The 24,074-nt window shown below is 42.0% G+C and overlaps 1 protein-coding gene across 12 annotated transcripts in view; it reads left to right on the forward strand.

The window, feature by feature from the left end:
• LOC113436187 (complement factor H-related protein 5-like) overlaps positions 1 to 24,074 on the forward strand; it is a 256,629-nt gene that overhangs the window by 181,948 nt on the left and 50,607 nt on the right. For 11 of the 12 annotated variants that reach the window (XM_087930322.1, XM_087930326.1, XM_087930328.1 and 8 more), the window contains 3 exons: positions 15,498 to 15,677; positions 16,039 to 16,215; positions 17,723 to 17,899. The exons of the other annotated variant lie outside the window; for it this stretch is intronic. In XM_087930322.1, the coding sequence (XP_087786448.1) occupies positions 15,498 to 15,677; positions 16,039 to 16,215; positions 17,723 to 17,899 (534 nt within the window). The remainder of the gene's footprint in view (positions 1 to 15,497; positions 15,678 to 16,038; positions 16,216 to 17,722; positions 17,900 to 24,074) is intronic. 12 annotated transcript variants of the gene reach the window in all.

Raw genomic sequence — 24,074 nt, forward strand, 5'->3', positions numbered from 1 at the left:
ATATCAACAGAAAAATAGGGTTCTTCCTCATCAGCTTCCAAACACACATTGACACACATATTCTGAAAGGCATCCCCAGAACAGACTCAGATCAGGTTACTAAAATATGGAATGCATATAGCTTATAAGGCAGTATGCTTTCTTTTATATAATTAAGGGAAAAAGGGAAGATATGCAATGTTTCTAAAAGAAAGGAAACCCTGAATCTCCCCAGAAATTTCCCCCCTCCAACTGCCTATGGATTTTTTGAAGTCTTGTATTTCATATAGAGCTTCTCTTAGCTCTTTCTCAGCCCATGTATTCATGGCTTTGAAAAGAGGCAATCATCCTCTGGCACCACAGTTGGAGATGGCATGTGGGTGATCCCTCTGGTGCCATGAGGTGTGTGTTTTCTCTGTGTGTATGTTTAAGGCTGAAAGGAGGAGATGACTTGGCTGAGCTTTTCCCGCTTCCCTTTGCAGTCAAAGCTGCTCAGAAGGCAGCTAGCCATGGGAGGAAGAGAAAGGCAAGTGGGGAATGATGGATCATGGCCAGCTGGGAAAGCCAAACCGCTGCTCAGCCCAGAGCTGCTAGTGGAAGTGGGCTATAGCATGTGCCTGGCTTGAAGTTCCCAGCTCTTTCTTTGTAAATCTGGCTTACAAGGTGGCAGTGGCAGCTGGGGCTGGGATCCTGCATGGGGGGTGCAGCTAGGCCTGGATGGAGTGGGCTGTACTCATCTGGGTGGCTCCAAAGTTAAATGCAGAAAGCAGTGGGAGGTGGCAGAAAGTCCTCACTGAGAAGAAACATTGGGACTTGCAAAACTGCAGTTCTTTTCCCATCACTCAGGCTTGGATTTCAGTGCAAGGAGGGCTCCCTGGCCAACAGCCACTCCCACTGCAGTTCCTGGTCAGCATGGTACTTCAACTGCTTCCCTATGCCAGAAGAGTGTGAGGCCAGGCATGTGAATGAGGCGGCCATCCAGGAGGGCCTCACTTTCCATGGGATCATGCAGGTCTCCCAGGCAGGTAGGAGATGGAGAGAGGGGCTGCCTGGCCTCCTGCTCTTCTTACCCTGCCAGGGGAGGCAGAGGGCCTCCAGGTTTCCCTGTTTTGTGGTTAACTGGCAGCAGGTGTGGACAGCTGAGGAGATTGAGGACTCAGATGAGGGGCCAGGATTGTTAGAGAGTGGACTGCTGCCTTCAGAGATTGTGGGGGCTGGCAGCAGTGATGAGAAGGTTCCCGAGGAGCCTATGCCAAGTGCACATGCTCACAGGATTGCTTGAAGGAAAGAACAGTTACAAAGGCACGGGCGACTCAGGAATAAGGCTGCAAGGTAATGACCTCCTCCTTCAAGAAGATAAAAGCCAGCTGTGAAACTAACCTTCTTTGCAAGGCAAAGAAGTTTTGAACTCAGCCTCATGGACATTACAGTTGGTATTTGAAGATCTTGTAAACTATTTCATATCTGTTTTTTTTTTTTTTTTGTCACAAGGCAAAGGCAGCAGTATAACTTTTTTATGTTTCAGCTAAGAATCCTGTTTCTTCACAGATAAAAGGCTGCTTCCAACTAATTAGCTCCGACAAGAAAGAGCCTTGCCAAGTTTTTAAAAGTCTGCCAAAAAACAACAGATAAGAAATAATTTACAAGAGTCTTCAAATACCAACTGTAATGTCCACGAGGCTGAGTTCAAAATGTCTTTGCCTTCTGCAAAGTATGTTAGTTCACAGCTGGCTTTTATCTTCTTGAAGGAGTGGCCATTACTTTGCAGCTTTAGTCCCGAGTCACCCGTGCTGTTATAGCTGCTCTTTTCTCCAAGCAATCCTGAGTGTACGCGCACTTGGCACAGGCTCCTTGGGAACCTCCTCATCACTGCTGCCAGCCGCACAATCTCTGAAGCCAGCAGTCCACTCCCTAATGGTTCTGGCCCCTCATCTGAGTCCTCGATCTCCTCAGCCATCCATACCTGCTGCCCGTTAACCACAACACTTATCAGTTCCAAGATCTCTACATAATGGAAGGATCTGCAAGTGTGACTTGTCAAAATGGCCATTGGTCACAAACACCAACATGTAGAGGTATAATCCATGTGTATTCTTTATAGATTTGTCCTTTATAAACAAAAATTGTACTTTAGGAAAGAAATCAATTTTATGATACCAGAGCTGCTGTGTCACTATGTTAGTGTCAGAAAGTATTTTACTGCCCTGTAATGGAATTAGAAACTATAGTATTATGAACCAAGATAAAGTAACTCTCTCAGAAAGAAACTGCTTTATAATGAAAAATTATATAAGATCTTCTGCCATTTACAAATGTCCTCATTTTGTGAAATATTCCTGCAATATTCTGCAATCTACATTTTCTTTTTTTTTCTTAGTTGAGAAACATTTTTTCACAGCTGAGAACACAGTGTACTATCATCATCACCACCACCATCATCATCATCATCACTCATTCCCCAAAGAGAAATCATAAAACATCCAGTTTACCAACAACCCACTAGGCTTTCTTTTTTGAATGTTTCTAATACTTGATTTTCTAGGGAGCTAAAATTGATATTTCTTAAATAGGCATTTTAAGTATAGATGGTAAACTTTCTTATCTGTTGACTCAGTCACATCTACTCTGATTATCCCGGGGCTGTCACACATTGGCCTGATGGGCACTTGCATGAGCATAGGGGCCCCATACTAATCTGTGTATGTTAACTCTTCAAATCATCTTGTATCATTTAAATACAGCAACATACTTATTACATTTTACTGCATTTTTTATTAATACTAACATGCAAATATATGCTTAATTTTATCAACCATTTATATTTTTATTCCTGTGAGTAGTTGTTTTAGGGGCCCCAGTACACTGCTTTGCCTGGGGCCCATAATGCTGTTAAGATGGCCCTGGATTAGCCCATGTTGAAGGAGAAGATATAAATTGACATTTTAAGAAGGGTTAGCTGAACTTGTGTAATGCAGATCTTTAGTATGAGAAAATATGGAAGAAAGAGATTAAAATGTTTTCCTTCTGCCTTTTGCAAATACAATAGTGTCTTCCTTAAAAGAAGTTTGTGTATGTTAGGCATTTAGTTCATGACTGATAATAGCTGAGAGACAAAATAAAAAGGGGAGCAAAGAGAGAGGAAAATCCATTTACACAGATCTCTAATAATTTTACCCCATTGCAACATAGAATTTACAACCTAAACATTAATCTGTCATGTTTTAGTGTCCCACGTCAAGAAAATCTAGCTTGGTATGGTAATGTTTATCTGGTAAATGCGAACCTGGCATGAAGTGGCCAACTAAAAAAGGAATCAAAGTCTGTGTTACCATGGTTTACTTCACCACCCCTTATATAGTGCTCCATCCCACCCTGTGGTCCTACCCGCTTCCCCTCCCACCTATTGCTTGCTGTCAATAGGGCTGCTGCGGTCCAGTAATGCCCCAGCCGCCCAACCCAGGCTGGCACATCCAACTCCATGTGCCTGCTCACAATCCAATAGTCAGCTGATCTGCTGTGAATCAGCTGTGTTACAGTCCAGGCCTTCGCTGGCCATCCAAGATCCCTTCCACACCTTTTCTGCTGCTATGCTCACTGCTCTCTTTCAGCTGTCATTAGTAACGGGGGAGGGGGGACTTGAAGGGGAAGAAAGCTGGAGGTGTTACATTCCTGTGCTGTGGGTAAGAAGGAGGAGGGGGAGTATAAATTCTTGTCTTTAAGATTCTATTTCCTTGCCTAGCTTTCTTTCCTTTTGCGCAGCTGCGAAGTTTTATCAAAATATGTCAAGGTCAACGGACAGAGGCCTCATCACCACCTGAAGATGCCCACATGATCAGAACTTTTAATTGGAAGAGTCTTTTGGACTTTGGGGGGTGGGAACAATTCCATCCCTTTTGTATATGTGATCTGAGCACCAAGTTCTTTAGATTCTGTAGCTTCCACTTTGAAATTCAGTAAAAGGAAAATCTCTGCTCTAACCATTGGAGTCTGAGTGTTTCTTTCTTGGATTTTGAACGGAGCACAGAATGACATTGTTCTGAATCTCCCCCATCAGCCCACCCAGAGAAAATATCAACTTTTCTTCCGAAGGGGTTTCACATCATGTCATCTCCAGCTAGTGATGAAGACGGCCAGGCAGCTGTGAGGGGGCAGTCGGTGCTGCTACTGGAGGTGCCAGCCACCGACCTGCTAGCGAACCTTACTCTGGAAGAAGTCCCAGCTGAGAGGCCCAGATGGTCATTGGGTGTTGGATGAAGGGATCCCGACTGCCCCCTTCCTGGGATCACTGTCACCTGAAGACAGGCGAGGGAGCAGCTGTGGCAAGAAAGGGAAGAGATGGAATGCATGTTAGATCAAGCCAGACAACTCCTCAAGGATGCCTTTGAAAAGCCTCGCATAGCTCCAAGGTATGAGGGGGAAGGGGGAGCGAGTTCAGCCAGGGAAGTCGGGCTGCCCCCATCCCCCTAGCCCAGCCTACACCAGCGCAGCAGCTGGCTGCTGCCCCAGGGCCCCCAGCGGGAAGTGTGATCCCTGGAAGACGCACAGCCCTCAATCTGCCTCCATTAGACGTGAAGTTTGGGGGAAATCCCAAGGATTTGGGTTTCTTCCTGGCACAAGTCTGGAGCTATATGGAGGAATATGAGAGGGAATTCACTTCTGAAGCAGTCAAAGTGAGATGTGTTACCAGGGCCCTGGAGGGGATAGCGGCAGACTGGATGGTGACTTTGTATAATGACAACTTCCCCCAACTGTGGAATCTCAATGTCTTCATGACTGCATTGAGGAGAAGGTTTGAGGACCCTCTAGCAGAGAGAAAGGCTAGGATCAGAATGAAAACCATAAATCAAGGGGGGAGATCAGTTGCTGACTACACCCAAGAGTTCAGACAGCTGGCATGCCACATCCGAGGCTGGTCCCAGGGGGCCCTGATAGAAGCCTACAAAGATGGCCTAAATGAAGATATATACCACATGTGCATCTCCAGAAGGGATCCATATGATCTGCAACAGTGATACTTGCTAGTGGAAGAAGTGGAAATAGATCTGACCCGAAGCAGATGCAGATGAGGCCCTGTATGGAGCAAACCGCTGTCTCTGAGAGGCCCCAAAACCTCGGAAGGGAGGAGTGATGGTGAGACCCAAATCCACTGCCTGTTTTCGATGCTGGAGGGAGAGCCACCGGATTGCAGATTGCAAGGTCTAGCTGGACCCAAAGGGAACGCAGAGGGCAGGGAGGAAGCCCGAAACCCCCCCAACTAAGCCTCGCGAAACCAGGTTAAAGACAGGGGAGGTTGTAGAGGTCGCCCCTCCGGCCGGAGAGGAGCTGGGACCTCCGACCTTCCTCGACAAGAGTGAAACTGACTCGGAAGACGATGTCCCGGTAAGTCCTAAAAAGGGACCCATGACCACCCCAATAAAATTAAGGGTGCTCACTTCAGGGACCGAAGGGGAGATGTTGGCCTTATTAGACTCTGGGTGCACGAGGTGCATAATCAGCATGAAAGTAGGTAAGGACATGGGCATCAGACTGACAACTTTAAAAATGCCCATATCCTTTTGCCAACTGGATGGATCAGTGTCGGGAGGTTGCCCTGCACATTTATAACGGAACCCCTAGAGATGACCATGGGAAATCATAGCGAGACCCTGTGCTTTATTGTGGCCCCTGGGATGGAACATCCTTTAATATTGGGACTGCCCTGGCTCCGGAAGTGGAATCCCCATGTGAATTGGAGGAAAGGGTGGATATGGATTTGCATTGATCGGCGGCTGGAAGGGGAGGAGCGATTCCATCCGAAGCTTCAGAACCTGGTTGAGTCAGCTTCTGCAGGTGCCGAGAGCTTGGAGGGGGAGGAGAAAATCCCGAAGGAATATTGGGACTTAAGAGAGGTGTTTAGTGAAAAGGCTTCTGATGAGCTCGCCCCTCATCAGTCAACTGATTGTAGCATTGAATTTCTACCGGGGGTGACGCTCCCGAAACCGAAACTGTATTCGATGACACCCCAGGAATTGGAAGAGTTGAGATCGTTTATCAATAAGAATTTGAAACATGGTTTCATCCAACTCGCTAGACCTCGGGTGGCAGCCCCAGTGTTGTTCCGTGAAAAGAAAGATGGCTCCAAACGCTTGGTGGTCGACTACCGAAACTTAAACACGGTTTCCGTGGAGAACGTGTACCCCCTCCCCCTGATGAAGGACATGTTAGCTCACCTGGCCAAAGGGAAGATTTTCACAAAGTTGGACCTGAGGGAGGCGTATTACTGAATCCGAATTAAAGAAGGAGACGAGTGGAAAACTGTGTTTAATTGCTCGATGGGTTGTTTCCAGTTCAATGTTCTCCCCTTTGGCCTACAGGGGGCTCCAGCCGTTTTCATGCAAATGATCAATCAAGTGCTCCACGAACATTTATACAAGGGGGTCCTGGTTTACCTGAGTGATATCCTTATCTATACAGAGACTAGAGATGAACATGTGAAATTGGTACGCTCGGTGCTACATAAATTGCGAGCTGCCAAATTGTATGCTAAACTGTCCAAATGTGAATTCCATCAAGAGAAAATTGACTATCTGGGATATCGCATTTCGCATGAGGGCATCGAAATGGATCCAGAGAAGGTACGAGCTGTATTGGACTGGGCCCCGCCAAGGACCCATAAGCAGCTTCAAAGCTTCTTAGCGTTTGCCAATTTTTACCAGCAATTCATCCCGTCCTTCGCCAGCATAGCAATGCCCATCACCAATCTCTTAAAGACAAAAGGGGGGACAAAACCAAAGCCCAGCAAACCATTGGAGTGGTTCATGGAATGCCAAGGGGCTTTTGAAAAATTAAAGCAACTGTTTGCTGCAGAACCGGTACTGAAACACCCGGACATTTCATGATCCAAGCCGATGTGAGTGATGTGGCTGTTGGGGCAGTCTTACTTCAACTAAATGAGAAAGGAACCCTACAACCTTGTGCCTACACCTCCCGTAAGTTGACTGAAACTGAGAGGAGATGGGCTGTCTGGGAGAAGGAAGCTTTTGCAGTTTGTTGAGCTCTACTAACTTGGAGGCACTTTTTGGAAGGAGCGAAGCACCCATTTGAGGTATGGACTGACCACAAGAACTTAGAGGCCTTAAAAATCCCTCGAAAGTTATCTCCCAAGCAGGTTAGGTGAGCCCAGTATTTCAACCGATTCAATTTCTCTTTGAAGTACATCCCGGGAGGAAAATTTTTTATGGCAGATGCGTTGTCTAGAATGCCTCAATATAACAGTGTTCGTCAAGAAGTAATAAGGCTGTAATTGGCTGCCCCGGTGGTCACCAGAGCATAAAAGAAGAAGCAAGAAGTGGAGCTGCCCTATGAATTGACAGAGCGATTTAAGGAAGCATTGAAGACAAATGAGTGGTTCCTGGCGAATGCGAATAACTGCACTATTAGAGATGGCTTGGCCTGGATGGGAGCGAAGTTGTATGTACCAGAGACATTGAGAAGCCAAGTGCTACAACAGACCCATGATTCCAAGGCAGCTGGTCACTTTGGTTTCGTGAAGACCTTACACCTGGTTAAGCAGCAGTTCTGGTGGCCCTCATTGAAAAAGGACATTGAGACTTATGTAGCTAGCTGTCCAGTTTGCACCTCAGCCAAGAGGCCTCCTGGTAAGCCACCAGGTCTATTACAGAATGTAGCCAGGCTGACTGCTCCTTGGAAGGAAATCTCCATGGATTTTATAGTAGACTTACCCGAGAGTACTGGGCACATGGTTATCTGGGTGGTAACCGATTTGTTCTCCAAGCAGGCACATTTCATACCTTGCTCCAAGATTCCCTCAGCAAAATCTTTGGCTAAACTTTTCATTGTACACATCTATAGACTGCATGGTATCCCTGAGTGTATAGTTTCGGATTGAGGGGTCCAATTCACCTCAAACTTTTGGAGGGAATTTTTGAAATTAATAGGCTCCACCCAGGGTTTGAGCTCTGCCCACCATCCTCAAACCAATGGGGCCTGTGAGAAAATTAACGCAGTGTTAGAGCAATACCTCAGGTGTTACATAAACTATCAGCAGGACAACTGGGCTGATCTGCTGCCTTTTGCGGAGGTGGCATACAACAATTCTGTCCACAGCAGTACTGGTTTTACACCGTTCAAAGTGGCCACAGGGCAGGATTTTGTGCCCATACCTGAGCTTCCTCGGGAAAGACCCAACATCCAGTCGTTGGATGAATGGTTATCTCAACTTCAACTCAACTCACCGGTGGATCGTAAAGCGTTGGACGATGCGCACCAGTCTCATAAGAAATTTGCTGACAGAAAGAGAACTCCATAGAAGTCTTATCAAGTAGGTGACAAAGTTTTTCTCTCAAACAAATATTTACAGACCACCCAGAAGTCGAAGAAATTGGGCCCTAAGTATGTGGGTCCTTTCCCAGTTGAACGAATTGTGAACCCTGTGACAGTTCAATTGACACTGCCAAAAACTCTTCATCGAATTCATCCAGTTTTCCATGTTAATTTGTTGAAACCCGAGCATACCTCTACATTGAGACCGACCCAGACTGATCCCACCGTACCATTGCTGATTGAGGGTGAACAACATTTCGAGATTAAAGAGATTTTAGACTCTCGGAGATGGAGAGGCTGTCTCCAATATATCGTAGCTTGGAAACATTTTCCTCCATCCTGTGCCGAGTGGGTAAATGAGAAAGATATTAGGGCTCCTGAACTGGTCAAAGACTTTTATACAAAGTATCCTGATAAACCATAGAAATGTGTGCAATTGTTAACATGTATTTTATGTTATTCTCTCTTACAGGGACAAATGTCCTTTTTCTAGGGGGTCCGAATGTCAGCCTCAAGATCCCTTCCACACCTTTTCTGCTGCTATGCTCACTGCTCTCTTTCGGCTGTCATTAGTAATGGGGGGAGGGGGGACTTGAAGGGGAAGAAAGCAGGAGGTGTTACATTCCTGTGCTGTGGGTAAGAAGGAGGAGGGGGAGTATAAATTCTTGTCTTTAAGCTTCTATTTCCTTGCCTAGCTTTCTTTCCTTTTGCGCAGCTGCGAAGTTTTATCAAAATATGTCAAGGTCAACGGACAGAGGCCTCATCACCACCTGAAGATGCCCACATGATCATATGCAGAACTTTTTTTTTTCAACAAATTTTATTAATTTTAAAGACAAACAAAACATCATTAACATTAAAAACATAAAACCTCTTTCTATTGTAAATCTTTACAAGGCAGATAAAACATTATTTTATACTGCATAATTCTAATTTACTCCATTTCCATATGGACACATAAATATCTTTTAACAAATTTCTCGTTATTTCTCTTTACTCTTATTCAATTACATTTCTTTTCTATATTTATCTGTTATATAGTCATCATATTTATATTTTCCTCTGGCTTGTTTACAATTATTCTCATCTGACATTCCTCCAAGGTTTTATTAATTCTCAGTCAAACATAAACACACAAAACACAAAAACATAAAACTTCTTTTTAGAAAGTGGCTTGGCCCCAGATTACCTCTCTTTGTATGGACTTCAATTAAATTCATACTCATCTTATATACCATTACCTGTTGTGACTGGAAGGATCGATCCTGCTGGGAGTTTTGACTCTGATGACTGTTAGATCGTGGATTGACGCCAGAATTAGAAGAACCAGGAAACGTCAATCTGAAGGGAGGCATCAGGACAAACATTGATTGGAGCGAATGAGAAGGGCAAGTCAGTAAATTAGCACGTGGCCTTAATGAGTATAAAAGGACACAGCTGGGCTGGTACATTTCACCAGGAACAAAATGACTATTTGAGTGAGGACGTTATAGCAAAGAGCTCTGAGGCTGGAGATTTATTGCCAGGACTGGTTTGGCAGACAGAGTAAAGATTTATGCTGTGGTTTCTGCCAGCCGTTATCTTGTAAGACTTCTTTCCGTTTGATTTAATTGTGAAATGGCTGCTTTCTGTTTTGTCTGTTTGAATTTCGAAGGGGAGTCATAACATTATTGTTCCTGGCCCAAACAAACCATCTTTTAAAGCAAGATGGATTCAAATCAACTTCAGCATTTGGTAGAGCAGCAACAACAACAAATTAATCAGCTACTGCAAAGCAATGTGACGCTTCAGAATCAGGTAACACAATTGCTGAATTATGTTTCCAGCTTACCAAGCCCTGCTGCTGTTCCCCCTGCCCCTCCTGTGAGGAAAAGCCCAGTATCCATGCCGGAGAAATTTTCAGGACAAATGGACATGTTTCCAGCATTTCTGGGGCAGTGTCAATTGTTTATGTCCTTGAGGCCTGAAGACTTTCCTAAGATAGGATTTATTATTAGTCTTTTGTCCGGGCAGGCTGCCAAATGGGCTACTCCCTTGTTAACTCAAGATAGCCCTTTAACTGGATAATTTTCAGGGTTTTCTGCAACAAATGAGGGTTATGTTTGAAAACCCAATTAAAAGTCAAACTGTGGACAGACGGTTACGGGACATTAATCAGGGGAAACGTTCCCTGCAGGAATACGTTGCAGAATTTCATTTGCTGTGTATGGACTCTAACTGGAACGAACCGGCTCATATGGCTGCATTCCAGGAAGGCTTGTCTGATGCCATCAAAGATGAGCTGGTCCATGCAGAGCGGGCTTTAACTTTGGATGCATTGATAGTTCAGTGCTTATGGATTGAAGCCCGTTTACAACAGTGCAGAAGCAGACGGCCCGTTGTGGAACCACCTTCTCCTTTTCATTCACAAGCTACGGTTAAGACGGAGGAGCCGATGAAGTTGGGAGCACTCCACCTTCGCTTAACGGCGTGAGAACGTTCGAGAAGGTTTCAGGAAGGCTTGTGCCTTTATTGCGGGGGTCTGGGACATTTTGTTAATTCCTGCAAACGGAGAGGGACCCGCAGACCCGTACCTGAAACCACTCTTGGCTCGTCAGGAAAACAGGGTAGACCTGACCTCAAGGAAACCCTAGGTTGGGCATGTTTCACATCCCCATCTCAAATTGCTGAAGCAAATCCTGGCCCTCCTCGGCATTTACTTTTGGACACTCAAATTTTTTTACAGTCACAGAAGGAGGGAATTCCCGCTGTTGCGTTGGTGGACTCAGGGGCTACAACCAGCTTTATGGACCAAGCTTTTGCTACGCACTATGAGATCCCATTGGTTGCTGTGGATCCACCCATTAAGGTGGAAACCGTGGATGGGCGTGAGCTTAAGTCTGGGCCCATTCGTTTCGTCACCCAGCCAGTGCGTATGATCATTGGGGATCATGAGGAGGTGATAAGTTTTTATATCACCTCGAACCTTCATCTCCCTTTGGTGCTCGGAATGTCCTGGTTGCGTTTGCACGATCCGTTGGTGGCTTGGTCGCAGAACGCCATTTCTTTTCCAAGTCTCCAATGTGTAGACCATCTGAGACAATTGGAACGAGCGAAAGCAGATTATAAACGTTTCACAGATCATTCGCGTCGAGCGACGCCTCCATTGGCTGTGGATGACAGGGTGTGGTTGTCAATGAAACATCGTCAAGTTGATCGTCAGACTCGGGGGAAGGGCCCTGCGGTGAGGGATAGTGTTGTGACTGGAAGGATCGATCCTGCTGGGAGTTTTGACTCTGATGACTGTTAGATCGTGGATTGACGCCAGAACTAGAAGAACCAGGAAACATCAATCTGAAGGGAGGCATCAGGACAAACATTGATTGGAGCGAATGAGAAGGGCAAGTCAGTAAATTAGCACGTGGCCTTAATGAGTATAAAAGGACACAGCTGGGCTGGTACATTTCACCAGGAACAAAATGACTATTTGAGTGAGGACGTTATAGCAAAGAGCTCTGAGGCTGGAGATTTATTGCCAGGACTGGTTTGCCGGACAGAGTAAAGATTTATGCTGTGGTTTCTGCCAGCCGTTATCTTGTAAGACTTCTTTCCATTTGATTTAATTGTGAAACGGCTGCTTTCTGTTTTGTATGTTTGAATTTTGAAGGGGAGTTATAACAATTACCTATCTTATTTACCATTCTCATATGCAGAACTTTTAATTGGAAGAGTCTTTTGGACTTTGGGGGTTGGGAACAATTCCATCCCTTTTGTATATGTGATCTGCGTGCCAAATTCTTTAGATTCAGAATCTTCTCTGTAGCTTCCACTTTGAAATTCAGTAAAAGGAAAATCTCTGCTCTAACCATTGGAGTCTGAGTGTTTCTTTCTTGGATTTTGAATGGAGCACAGAATGACGACATGTTTGTGTGGATGAAGCAGGATCCCTGGGACGTGCCATCCACACAGTAGGCAGGTGTGCACTTTCCTGAAAATATACACAAAGGAATGCAATCCAGATAGTCAGATTTCCTGTCAACACAATTAATTCTTAATGATCCGGTATTTAGATGTGGTTTATAGCCTCTTAAACATTCAAATCCTACTATATTTCCATCCTCAGAATATATTTTATCCCCGTTACTCCACCTCAGCCTTACATTGTGTTCTGTTATATCTTCCTTACTTGCTTTATAAGCAACTGTAAAAGGACCCAGATCAGATGAAACATAGAAAGTTTGAAACTGAGGAATTTCTTTGATAAAGAGATTATGTCAGTCCCAGACTGCCAGAGAGGCGAGGGAGGAGCTACCAGCTGGGATGCACATTCATTACTGCCAGTGGCCACCCCAGGTGCTCACCTGCCTACTGTGTGGATGGCACGTCCCACAGATCCTGTTTTCCACTGCAAAGCTTATCTATCGAGTGACTGATACGACTTTCAAATTAAAAAATAATTTATCTAGGTGCCTGTCCAGTTTTTCAGCGGCATAATAGGACTAATATAACCTTATATAGGGCCATTCACCCTATATATTTATATGATGAATGGCCTTGTGAAAAGTACAGTGCAGTGAGCACCTCTTCTTGTTTCTGTCTTATAAGCAACTCATGAGCAGAGAAAATAATGAAAATTTAGCTACCTGCCTTGCAGTAATACAGAGGGAAGGAAGCTATGTCTAGATTTAAATAATGCCTTTCTCACCTTAGGGAAGTTCAGAGTGTGTAAATGTTATTTATAAATGCTTGATTTCAACCTGATAGGTACATTAGTAGTTAAGTCCTTTCTTGACTGGATTAGAATTAGAATTCTTTTATTGGCCAAATGTGATTGGACACACAAGGAATTTGTCTTGGTGCAAATGCTCTCAGTATACATAAAAGAAAAGATACATTCATCAGGAGTCAAGAATCATAAGGTACAACGCTCAATAATAGTCATAGGGTACAATAAGCAATCAACTCATACTTGGAAACAGTCAATATAAATCGTAAGGATATAAGCGACAAAGTAACAGTCATACAGTCACAAGTGGGAGGGAATGGGTGATAAGGAGTGATGAGAAGATTAATAGTAATAGTAGTGCAGATTTGTAAATAGTTGGACAGTGTTGAGGGAATTATTTCTTCAGCAGAGTGATAGCGTTTGGGAAAAAACTGTTCTTGTGTCTAGTTGTTCTGGTGTATAGTGCTCTGTAGAATCATTTTGAGGGAAGGAGTTGAAACAGTTTAAGTCCTGGATGTGAGGGATCTGTAAATATTTTCACAGCCCTCTTTTTGACTCCTGCAGTACACAGGTCCTCGATTAAAGGCAGGTTGGTAGTAATTGATTAGTACATAAGTAGAGAATAGATAAGGCTGACCTTGATGATCTAAGAATCGAAGTGTATGATTATCACCCATGAGTATTCAGAAATATATGCATAATTATTTTGAGTTACGGCTGTAGTGACAGAACTGAAAGACAAAAGGCTGGAAATCTTAAAGTCTGTATACTCAAGACCTGATTCTTGTTATTGGGAAGTATACAGAAAAAAAGTAAAGGTTAAACAATGAAATAACATCCCCACCTATCCCTGACTACTGAGAATGTGACTATAGAATTCAACAGCCCATCTACCACCACCTTGGGAGATAACTAATCTCACAAGGCAGCAAAAACATAAAGGTGCAAAAAATTATCTTGACCTTTAAATAATTTCAATGGCAACTTCCCCACTAAAAGAAATAAAGTTGCTAAAATTTCAACAGCATTTGAAAAGGTTCTCCTGTAAAATGAATAAAATGAACAAGAGAATGATCTAGATTGGGTAATATCAATCTGTCCTTAATTTAGGGGAACTAGTCTATAAAAAGGTTCCAGATTACATGGAAACATACAGTTTATTGAGCACACTTGTAGAACAGGAATAAGAGATAATAAATCCATAGAGCATCAATAATTAAATTTAATGCATAATTCCTAGCCGGACTGCTTAATTTTTTGTCAGTATGACCTGGTGTTTGAAGCTAAAGTCACCTGCTGGCTTTCCTCAATTGTTTTTAGCTTTTTGTACATTTGCTTCTATCAGGGCCTTAATCGGACATAACTTCTGTCTTCAGTTTAATTGTCATTAAGAACCTGGCCTCTGGTTTCCTCCTTTGAAGATAGTTGAAGAAAAACTTTTTAAAAGTGTTTTAATACTTAATAATTTATATAGTTTATCTCACAAAAGTGACTCTAAGCAATGAACAGAGTTAAAACTAAAACACAAACAACTATGAAAATTAAACATATGTGCGTAGTCTAAAAATCACTCTATTTCTAATTCAAAGTATAGAAGTAATTCAAAGTATAGTATAAATCAATCAGCAGGTTTCTATTAATTTGCTTTTAGAATGTAATTTTAATAAATCCTGAAATACTTCAAAACTCTTTGTGGTTTCTCTTTGAGAAAATCAGGGCAGAGAAGCAGTTATGTAAGTCTGAAACGAAACTTTAATCAATTTCTTCAGGTTTTTTCCCTTGCTGAAGTAAATGCACAATAAATTATACTTTGATAATATTAATTTATGCTCTTTTGACTTAATCATATAGATTATCTCTCAAAATCTTCTGCGATATAGGTAGTCCTCAACTTACAACAGTTCATTTAGTGACTGTTCAAAATTACAACAGCACTGAAAAAAGTAACTTATGACCATTTTTCATACAACTGTTGCAGCATCCCCATGGTCCCATGATCAAAATTCAGATGCTGGGAAATGGTTCATATTTATGACGGTTGCAGTATCCTGGGCTCATGTGATCAGCTTTTGTGACCTCCTGACAAGGAAAGTCAATGGGGAAGCCAGATTCAATTATCAACCATGTTTACCTAGCTTAAAAAACGATTCACTTAATAAGTGTGGCAACAAAAATCATAAAATGGGGCAAACTCACTTCACAAATGTTTCACTTAGCAACATCAATTTTGGGGTCAATTATGATCATAATTCAAGGACTATCTGTATTTAGAATTTTATCTTTAAAAAATGCATTGGACTTCTGAAACAGACAATCTCCTATGAATGAATTCTTTGCAAAGGTTAGGGTAAACTGAACAGGGCTCTTGCATCTTAGCTTTTTAAAATTGCTATTGATAATGATATGCTGATTTTTTTAATATTTAAAAAAATAAATTGGCATAAATTGGCATAAATCGATTTGTACTGAAAGTTGTCCTTTCTTTTTCCAGAAAAGTCATGTGGTCCTGCCCCAGAAATTCCCAATGCTTCACTGGAGGAAGAAGATAGAGAACTGGAATATGATTCTGGAAAAATAATAAATTATATATGCAATCATGGATTTGATACTAAAGAATCTACTAGAAAAACATGTACAAGAGGAAAATGGGTAGGATCTTTCACTTGTAAAGGTACAGTAATTTTATTTTTGATCTTCTCACAGTAATTGTTTTCAAAACAACATTGTTGAAAAGTGATGCTTAAAGGAAGAGGCCCAACTTGCTGTCTTACTCTTTCAATCTATGCAGACTCAGACAAACAGGCATTTGTTGTTTCAGAGATTGAATGAATCTTTACATTGTATGGGCAAAGAAGGCTAGATTAAATTAACCAATGGAAGCATTATTGGAACTGATCAACATCTGAACAATTTTGTAACTTTAGCTGGCCTAATGTTGATAATATATTTTGTCCTAATTTATTTTTGGCCTATACTCTATCTCTCTTGAATCACTTCAGAAAATTGAAGTTTTGTATCCTCTATCTATTTAGATGCAGCATGTCCAACACCCCATCCAGTTGAAAATGCTGAAATTGTTGAAAATACAACGAAGAAGTACCTGAATGGCGAAAAAATAAATTATCAGTGTAATGATGGTTTTGATATGTATGGATCAGCTGCTGTAACATGTAGAAAAAATAAGTGGTCACGCTTGCCAAGATGTGTAGGTAGGAATATATGGTCTATATTTTTGCTGAGATTCACAACATTCATATGGAAAGTACATTTTTTTAAAAATTCAAAAATGAAATATTATTAATCTGAACCATTCACCCCAACATGAGCTAATCCTGTATCATTGCTCTTAGTTTTTCTGATTGACAAATTGATAAACCTATGGGCATTTTGATACACTCATTATTTTTCCACTCATCCCCAATTGCCCAACTTCCAACCCATAGGCCCCCATTCCCCCTCAGGTGGCCAGCAAAAAGGAGCAAAATATACCCTTTAACTAGTCAGGAAAAAAATTAAGTTACAACTTAATTGCAGGACTACTCTTCAGAATAATTATAAAGGATGGGGAGACTCTTGCCAATGGTAACTGGTATCTTGAGCTCTAGAGGGTGGAGACATTGAGGGTTGGGAGATAGAGCGATGCTGAACTTCCTCCAATGGGAAAGGTCTTCTTTTCTGTTCAAGAAGAAATGTTTTGGTAGCATTTCCTCTGCTTCAGCGCTTCCTAATCAGAGGGTGGAGGTGTCAGACTAGATATCCAGTCTATGTGAGGTCATGAGGGATAGCTTTTAGATTAATGCAATTTTTATGTCTGGAAATAGTACTTATGGTTGTCCTGCCTACCTTGAACGATCAAACCTGTTTGCTTATTTATTTTTCCTTCACTTCTACGCCATCACAATCTAGAGTCTGTTGGCTGCTCATGTAGAATATAAAAACCAAATATCACATCCTCAGTATAATCAACTGTAAAAAAAATAAAACAACAGAGCAGATTAAGTAACCTTTATATTAATCTGTTCTCTCTCACCCAAATCTGATGGTTTCTAAATATCAGCAAAGGTTATTGAGACCATCTCCCTCACAGCCTAGGGTTGAGGATTACAGCTGCATGCTCCATGATTGGATTGGATTGGAAGGGAAAAGTCTAGAATAGTTCATCATGCAGAGAGGTTCATTAGACAGCTTCTTTTCTGCATGTAGTTCATAGAAGGATTTAAATTTCTTGCAGGATATCCAGTTTTCAATACAACATTTCAGAATTGCTCTAATACACAATTACCAACTATGTATCCACATTGTATTCTTCTTCAGCTTTTACAAACAAAATTAGAGGATACAGGTTCTTCGACCCTCCAAGTTAACAATCATCATACAAAAGAAGTTTCAGAGAAAATTATTTACACAAACACAACACTACCATTAATCTATGGCTGATGAAATATCATCACAGCATTGACTGAAAGCACCTGGTTTCATTTCTTCAAGATGAGTAGAAACAAGTGCTGTAGGAGGAAGAGGAGGTTCCTCTGTCTGTAGCCTCACACTCTCCTCACCTCAAAGGGAAGCAGCCTCAAGCCTGCAGCATCACCCTTGTATTTTCTGTGTTATATGGTGTGTGTTGACAGTTTTGTATGACAGTATGTTTTCAGACATTTGCTTTAGGAAAACCAAGTGCATTTTATTTGTATGGGACCATTTTTATTTCCATTTTAGATGTAAGATGTTCTTCTCCCTTTGAAATTCCAAATGGTCAGATTACTAGTGAAATAAAGGCAAAGTATTTGCCCCAGGAGAAGGTGTACTATCGATGCAACCCAGGTTATGCTCTTCTTGGAAGTTCTTTCATTACATGTTCAAAGAACCATTGGACACAAACTCCACGTTGTTCAGGTATTATTACAGATCTTCACCATGTAGAACTGAAGTTAGAATTGGAAATGAATTTGCTTTTACTTCACTGGCTCTTTCATGTTATTTTGAAAAAGTTCTGTCATATTGAAAAGGCTTTTTCAATATTTTATTGCTAGATTTGTAAAATATAATGTCCCTGTTAAATGGTGAAAGTAGAATATATTTTCATTAACATGGATTTCTATTTCATAATTAGCCTCTCCTTCTCAATCCTATGATGCCATAGAACATAAAACTGACTATCATTTTTAAAATCTCATATATGTTACACATATTACTTATCTTAACTTCTCCATCTGTTTTCACACTCTACCAAGATATTTAGATTGAACAATTTACTTCATTTTTTACATTTATTAATCATTTTTATTCTCTTTTCCCTTTCAAATTTAATTATTTGAGGGTTTCCTACATTGCTCCTCATTGCACCATTCACATATCTAAACATTCATTGAAATCATTTACATTCTCAGCCAACATTGTGACTTCACCCATAAATGAATATGAAGTATAATGATATTTATAAAACTTAGGAGGAGCATAGGTTGTGGACATGAACATTCATGTCCACAACCCATGCTCCTCCTAAGTTTTATAAATATCATTATACTTTTATAAAGGAATATATAATAATTATGTAATACTGTGTGTGTGTGTCACATATCCATGTCTAACTTCCTGCTTCGTTGAGTGTTCCCTTGATTGTCATGGTTGCTTTCTCTCTAATACCTCTATTATCACATTTAGCAACCAACTTTCAACTCCACATAAAATATTCCATAATTTTAAGCCTGTTCCTTTTATCATAAACTTTTCCTAAATCAAGAGACATATAATAGAATTTATATCTCACATCCAAACATTTCTTAATTTTAAGAAATTAAGAATGTCTTCATTGTTTTCCAGCTAAAGGACAATAATATTAATTGTATATCCCTTGCCCAGCATAAAATCCTGCTGCTCTTCCCCAATTTTGCTCACTGTCACATTTTGTTTTTGGACTTCTTTCCTAGGTACATTCACAGGAACAAATAATAAAATAACCTCCCTTTAGCTTTTCACTTACTCTTACTACTTTTCCCTTTCCATGGGAGCAATGGCATCTTCTTCTAATTTAAGTTTTAAAATCCATGTGTAATAATTGCACAAATTTTCCACTATTTCATAAATCACGTATTTTCCTCCAGGATACTAAGGTCTAGTCAAGCACTGTAACCACTTATCACTGAAATTCTTCTGATGTAGCATCAAATTTGCCCACCCCTACCATTTTCATCATTTACTGCCTTTTTATGACTTTTCCTTGGATGCTAATACCAGTAGCATTCAGTTCCATACCTTTCAGTTTCATCCTTCAACCTATTATTTGCATTATAACTTATATGATGGGAAGGAGGACATGGGTAATCATCTTCAGGGCCATGTGGGGGAATTTGTGAAACACCTGATGGGAAAAGTTGCTTGTATCTATTCTCAGTAGGAGACCAGACCAGTGATGGTATTCAGCCAGTTCGCACCGATTCAGGTGAACTGGTAGGAACGATTTGGCATGTAGTAACTTCTGGCTGGCCACGCCCCCAACCCAGTAATCCCGTCGCTGCTCATTTTCTTGCCCCAGCTGCCCGATGCTCGCTAGCCCGATGCTCGCCCCGCTCGCCCCACCTAGTTACTCCTCCCCTCCTATGTGGCATGCTGGGTTCTCGTGGCTTGCATTCTAGCCTTCCCACATGATGCCTGTGACCCAATTGAGCAGCCCTGATCTGTCTGCTGCTCACTGCCTCCCCCACCATTCCTGGATCTTGGCAGGTCTCCCACACCATTCCTGGGCTCAGCTGGCTGGCTTCCCCACTGGCTGGGTCCCATCCTGGGCAATGATGCTGGCTTGGGCCTCGCTAGCTGCCTCCCCCCATGTATTGTCCCTGTCTGGCTTGCTAAGCCACCAGTGCCATGACTCCATCCCATGTGACACTTGTGGCCTTGCAAGCTTCCCCCACCCACTGCCCCCAGCCTCCAGCTTGCCTGGTAGCAGAGCCAGGGTTGACTCATTGCCACTCGGGTCCCCACCAGCCTGGATCTTGCCCTCTGCTTGGATTATCCACAGCTGCTGGGCCTTGCCTGCTTGGTGCAGGTATGGAAGGGGCTGACCAGGGAGCATGACGCTATGCTGCCCTCATCACCCTTTTGCCTGCTGCCCCTTCCCTCTCCTGCCCACCGACCTATGCACTTTGTGCATTGGCTGCTGTGAGAATGCTCTGAGCGAGCCCTAATGCTGATGGCAGGGAAGGAAGATCCACACCAGGTTTGCTGCACTCAGCCAGAGGGCTGCTTGGTGGGGGGCATGGCAAGGCTCGTCTGCCTTTCAGGCCCAGCTTTGGCTTCCATGGGGCCTTCCATGTGGGAGGCCTAAGAGAGAAAATGCCTCCATCGAGGGTCGTCTGTTTGCCCATCCACTGGCCAGGCTGGCCTGGAATTGGCATGTCGTCTTCTCATGAGCTGAGGCAGGACCCAAGGCACAGCAGAGGTAAAGCAGGTGGCAGCCAGAGCAGGCCCAAAAGGCAGTGAAGCCTGGCCAGAGCAGATCTTTCTTCCCTGCCATCAGCCCTACCTGTCACAGCAGTGGTCTGCACTCTGCCAAAATGCTCAGCCCGGCCAGGGAGGGGCGGCTGCCCTGGGGGATGCAGGCAGCATAGCCTCATGCTTCCTGGTTGCAACCCCATGCCTCCAGGCAGGCAAGCCCCAACAACTGCTGAAGAATCCAGGCAGGGGAAGAGATGTGGGCTGGCAGGGAGCTGAGTGCCAATGGCTCTGCCCTGGCTGGCTTGCCTTTCCCTCTTCCACCCTTTTAAAGGGGGAGGGGCATGTTTCATGGAAGAGTAGGGTTGCTCAGCTTGAAGAAGATTGGCAGGTTAAGAATGGCAGGGTGCTCTCTGGCATAGGTGAGCACTAGGAGAAAAGGAGAGTGTGGCAACCTTTTTCCACCTTTCCGAGTATCCTTGATACTCTTCATTGCCCAAAGAGGCTGTAACTAAACAGTTCCAGACATTGACCACTCTGTTGCTGAAATCATACTTCCTGCAATCGAGTTTAGAGTGGTTTACATTTCGTTTATATATGTTGTGCGCTTTAGTGTTGTTGTTGTTAAAGCTGAAATATTCATTAACTGGTAAGATGTAACATGTGATTTTATGTACTATGCTTAAGTCTAATCTTAGTCGACGTAGTTCAAGGTTGTCTAAGCCAAAAATCTCAAGTCTGGTGCCGTAGGGTATTCTGTTGTGAACAGAGGAATGTACTACTCTTCTAGTAAAATACTTCTGGACTTGCTCAATTGTATTCATGTCAGATGTACAGTGCGAATTCCAGACAGTAGAGCTGAATTCAAGTATTGGTCTAGCAAAGGTTTAGAATGCCCTAGTTAGCAAAACAGTATTAACAGAGGAGAAGCTTCATAAAATTAAATTTACAACTCTTACAGCCTTTTTGGCAATACTGTTGCAGTGAGCTTTGGTGCTTAGATCATTCAGTATGAGAACTCCAAGATCCTTGACAAATTGAGGGTCATCAACAAGGTCATATCCTCCTAGATTGTATTTGGTATATAGATTTTTTTTACCAATGTGTAGGACAGAGCATTTGTTGGTAGATATTTGGAGTTGCCAATTGTTAGCCTATTGAGACAAATAATCAAGGTCTTTTTGAAGGACAGTAGCATTGGTGGTGGTGTTGAATAGTTTTATATCATCAGCGAAGAAGACGCAGTTGATAATAAGGTGATCACAAAGGTCTAGAGTGTGGGTCTTGGAACACTTCCTTGAGGGACATCGCTGATAACTGGTGCAGGGTTTGATAGGGCGTTTCCTATTTTTACTATTTGTTGCCTGTTTGTCAGGAAGGCAGTAATCCACTTGTGAAGGGATCCGGAAATGCCGTAAGAATTTAATTTTAATAGTAGTTTGTCATGTACCACTGAATCAAATGCTTTGCAGAAGTCAATGTAAATTACATCTATTGCTTTACCCTGGTCAAGAAGTGTAGTCCATATGTTTCTGCAGTGTAGAAGTTGCAAATTGCAGGATATTTTTTTTCTGAAACCAAATTGTTTATTGGAGAGTAAGTTGTTAGACTCGAGGTGGAAGGCAATGCATTTATTAATAATTGATTCCATAACTTTGACAACACAATGAGATTGATCTGTAGTTTTCAACCAAGCAAGGGTCACCGTTTTTGAAAATAGGGATGACCGTTGCTAAAGACCATGGGTTTGGAAATGAGCTGGTTCTGAATGATAACTCATATATTATGCTTAGTGGTTCTGCTATGGTAGTGGTGAGCTTTTTTAAGAAGAATGCACATAACCCATCAGGGCCAATAGATAAGGATGGTTTAAGGTGGCATAGTGCATTTTCTACGTTATCTTCAGTAAAGTTAATTTGTAGATCATTGCAGGTAGTTGTCGTATGATTAGGAAATGATGGGCATGAGCCATTACTTTAACAAAGACTGAACTGAAGAATGTGTTGAAGAGGTTTGCCTTAACAGCTTCATTGCTGTAGTTTTTCCCATTAGGACCTTTTAGAGGTGGGATGATTTTTGAGTCGTTAAGTTTGGTGATTACAAAGATATAGAGGGCACGGGTGGATTTTGTGCATAGAAGATTTTCCTCTTGCTTGCAGTGGTGCATTCTGCCTTTATCTGTCAGCATAAAGTGTTGTATCAGTTTTTAAAGTTAGCTACGTATTTAGTTTTGTTTTTACACCATAAGGATTCTTTTTAGATTGAAGTTTTCTTATTACTTTGGGTATTTTTTTTTTGTTTGTTTAGTGGGGTTACTAATGGTACATATAGTTTAATGACTCTTTCAAGTTCAAGCAAGAAGGCGTTATAATGTTCTTCTGTAGTGTTACAGTCAGAACAAAATGTGCCAATCAAGAGATGATAAGTCGGCAGCTATGAGTTCATAATTGGCTTTTTAAAAATTTTATTTTGGAGATCCATCATTATGACCCTCTTTTAGTGGTTGTAAATTTAGACAAAAGTCAATCATGCTATGGTCACTGTTTGAAAATTGTTCCTGTATTTGTAGGACATAAATTGAGTTTGAGCTGTTGCAGAAGATAAGGTTGAGGCAGTTGTTTAGTCTGGTGTTGTTATATACTAATTGATCCAGTCCCAGCATGGTAACAGCATTGTATAGGGTTGAATGAATGGGTTCAGATGTACATTCATTTAGTGTCCAATTTATAAGAGGTAAGTTGAGATCACCAAGGAAAATAAGAGGGTTTGGGCAAGAGGCAGCCCATGTCAGTAGTGAAGTTAGCTTGTTTGCATGAGTTATATCATAGTCAGGGGCTCGATAGCAAAGTAAGAAGCGGATTTTGGTATTTAAGGACAGATCACAGATGATGGTTTCGGGAAGAGCAAGCTCTTGTATAATTTGAATCTTTTTTAGATTTAGAGACTTTTTGTAGAATATAGCAACTCCCCCTCCTCTACGGATTCCGCGATCAGACCGATAAACTTGATATTCTCTTACAGTGGTAATGGAGTCTGGGAAAGATGCATTCAACCATGTCTCACAGACAAATATGATGTTGAATGTGGCTGTGCTTAGTAAGATGAAGAATTCATGCATTTATTTGTGAGGCTTCCTGCATTGAGTAGCTTGCACTTAAGATATGGAGGAGTGCGTCTGGAGGAAGTAAGGGGTGTGCATTCATAACATTGGATGTTTGGGTGATGGTTGTTGTGACATGGGTTGTGGCTCTTGTTTTTGATACAATCTGCATGGTAGTCAATGTATAGTTTAGTATTACATAATTCGTGTAGTCTTTTGAGCTCAGAATGTAGTTCCCGGGATTGTACACGTTGCTATAAAGTTAGATCACGGAGAGAACAAAGGTTCTTATGATTGTTGTTGCTCTTTGCGAGTGAATTTATTGAGAAGATAAATTTGTGTTTGCTTGATTAGTTTTTGCAAATGATCCTGCAGAGGTGAGGGGTCATCAATCCATCTTTATTTTTGAGCTCAGGACCAACACGGGAAATATCAAGTGTTTCATCAGGGGAGATGTTTGATGTTTGATAATTGTCGGATGATGTGTTTGAATGTTAGTGATGTCATCATTTTCATTGACCTCTAGACCAAATAAGATTG

The sequence above is a fragment of the Pseudonaja textilis genome, chromosome 3, assembly GCF_049901715.1.
Source record: "Pseudonaja textilis isolate UNSWEBS1 chromosome 3, rPseTex1.2, whole genome shotgun sequence".
Lineage (NCBI taxonomy): Eukaryota > Metazoa > Chordata > Lepidosauria > Squamata > Elapidae > Pseudonaja > Pseudonaja textilis.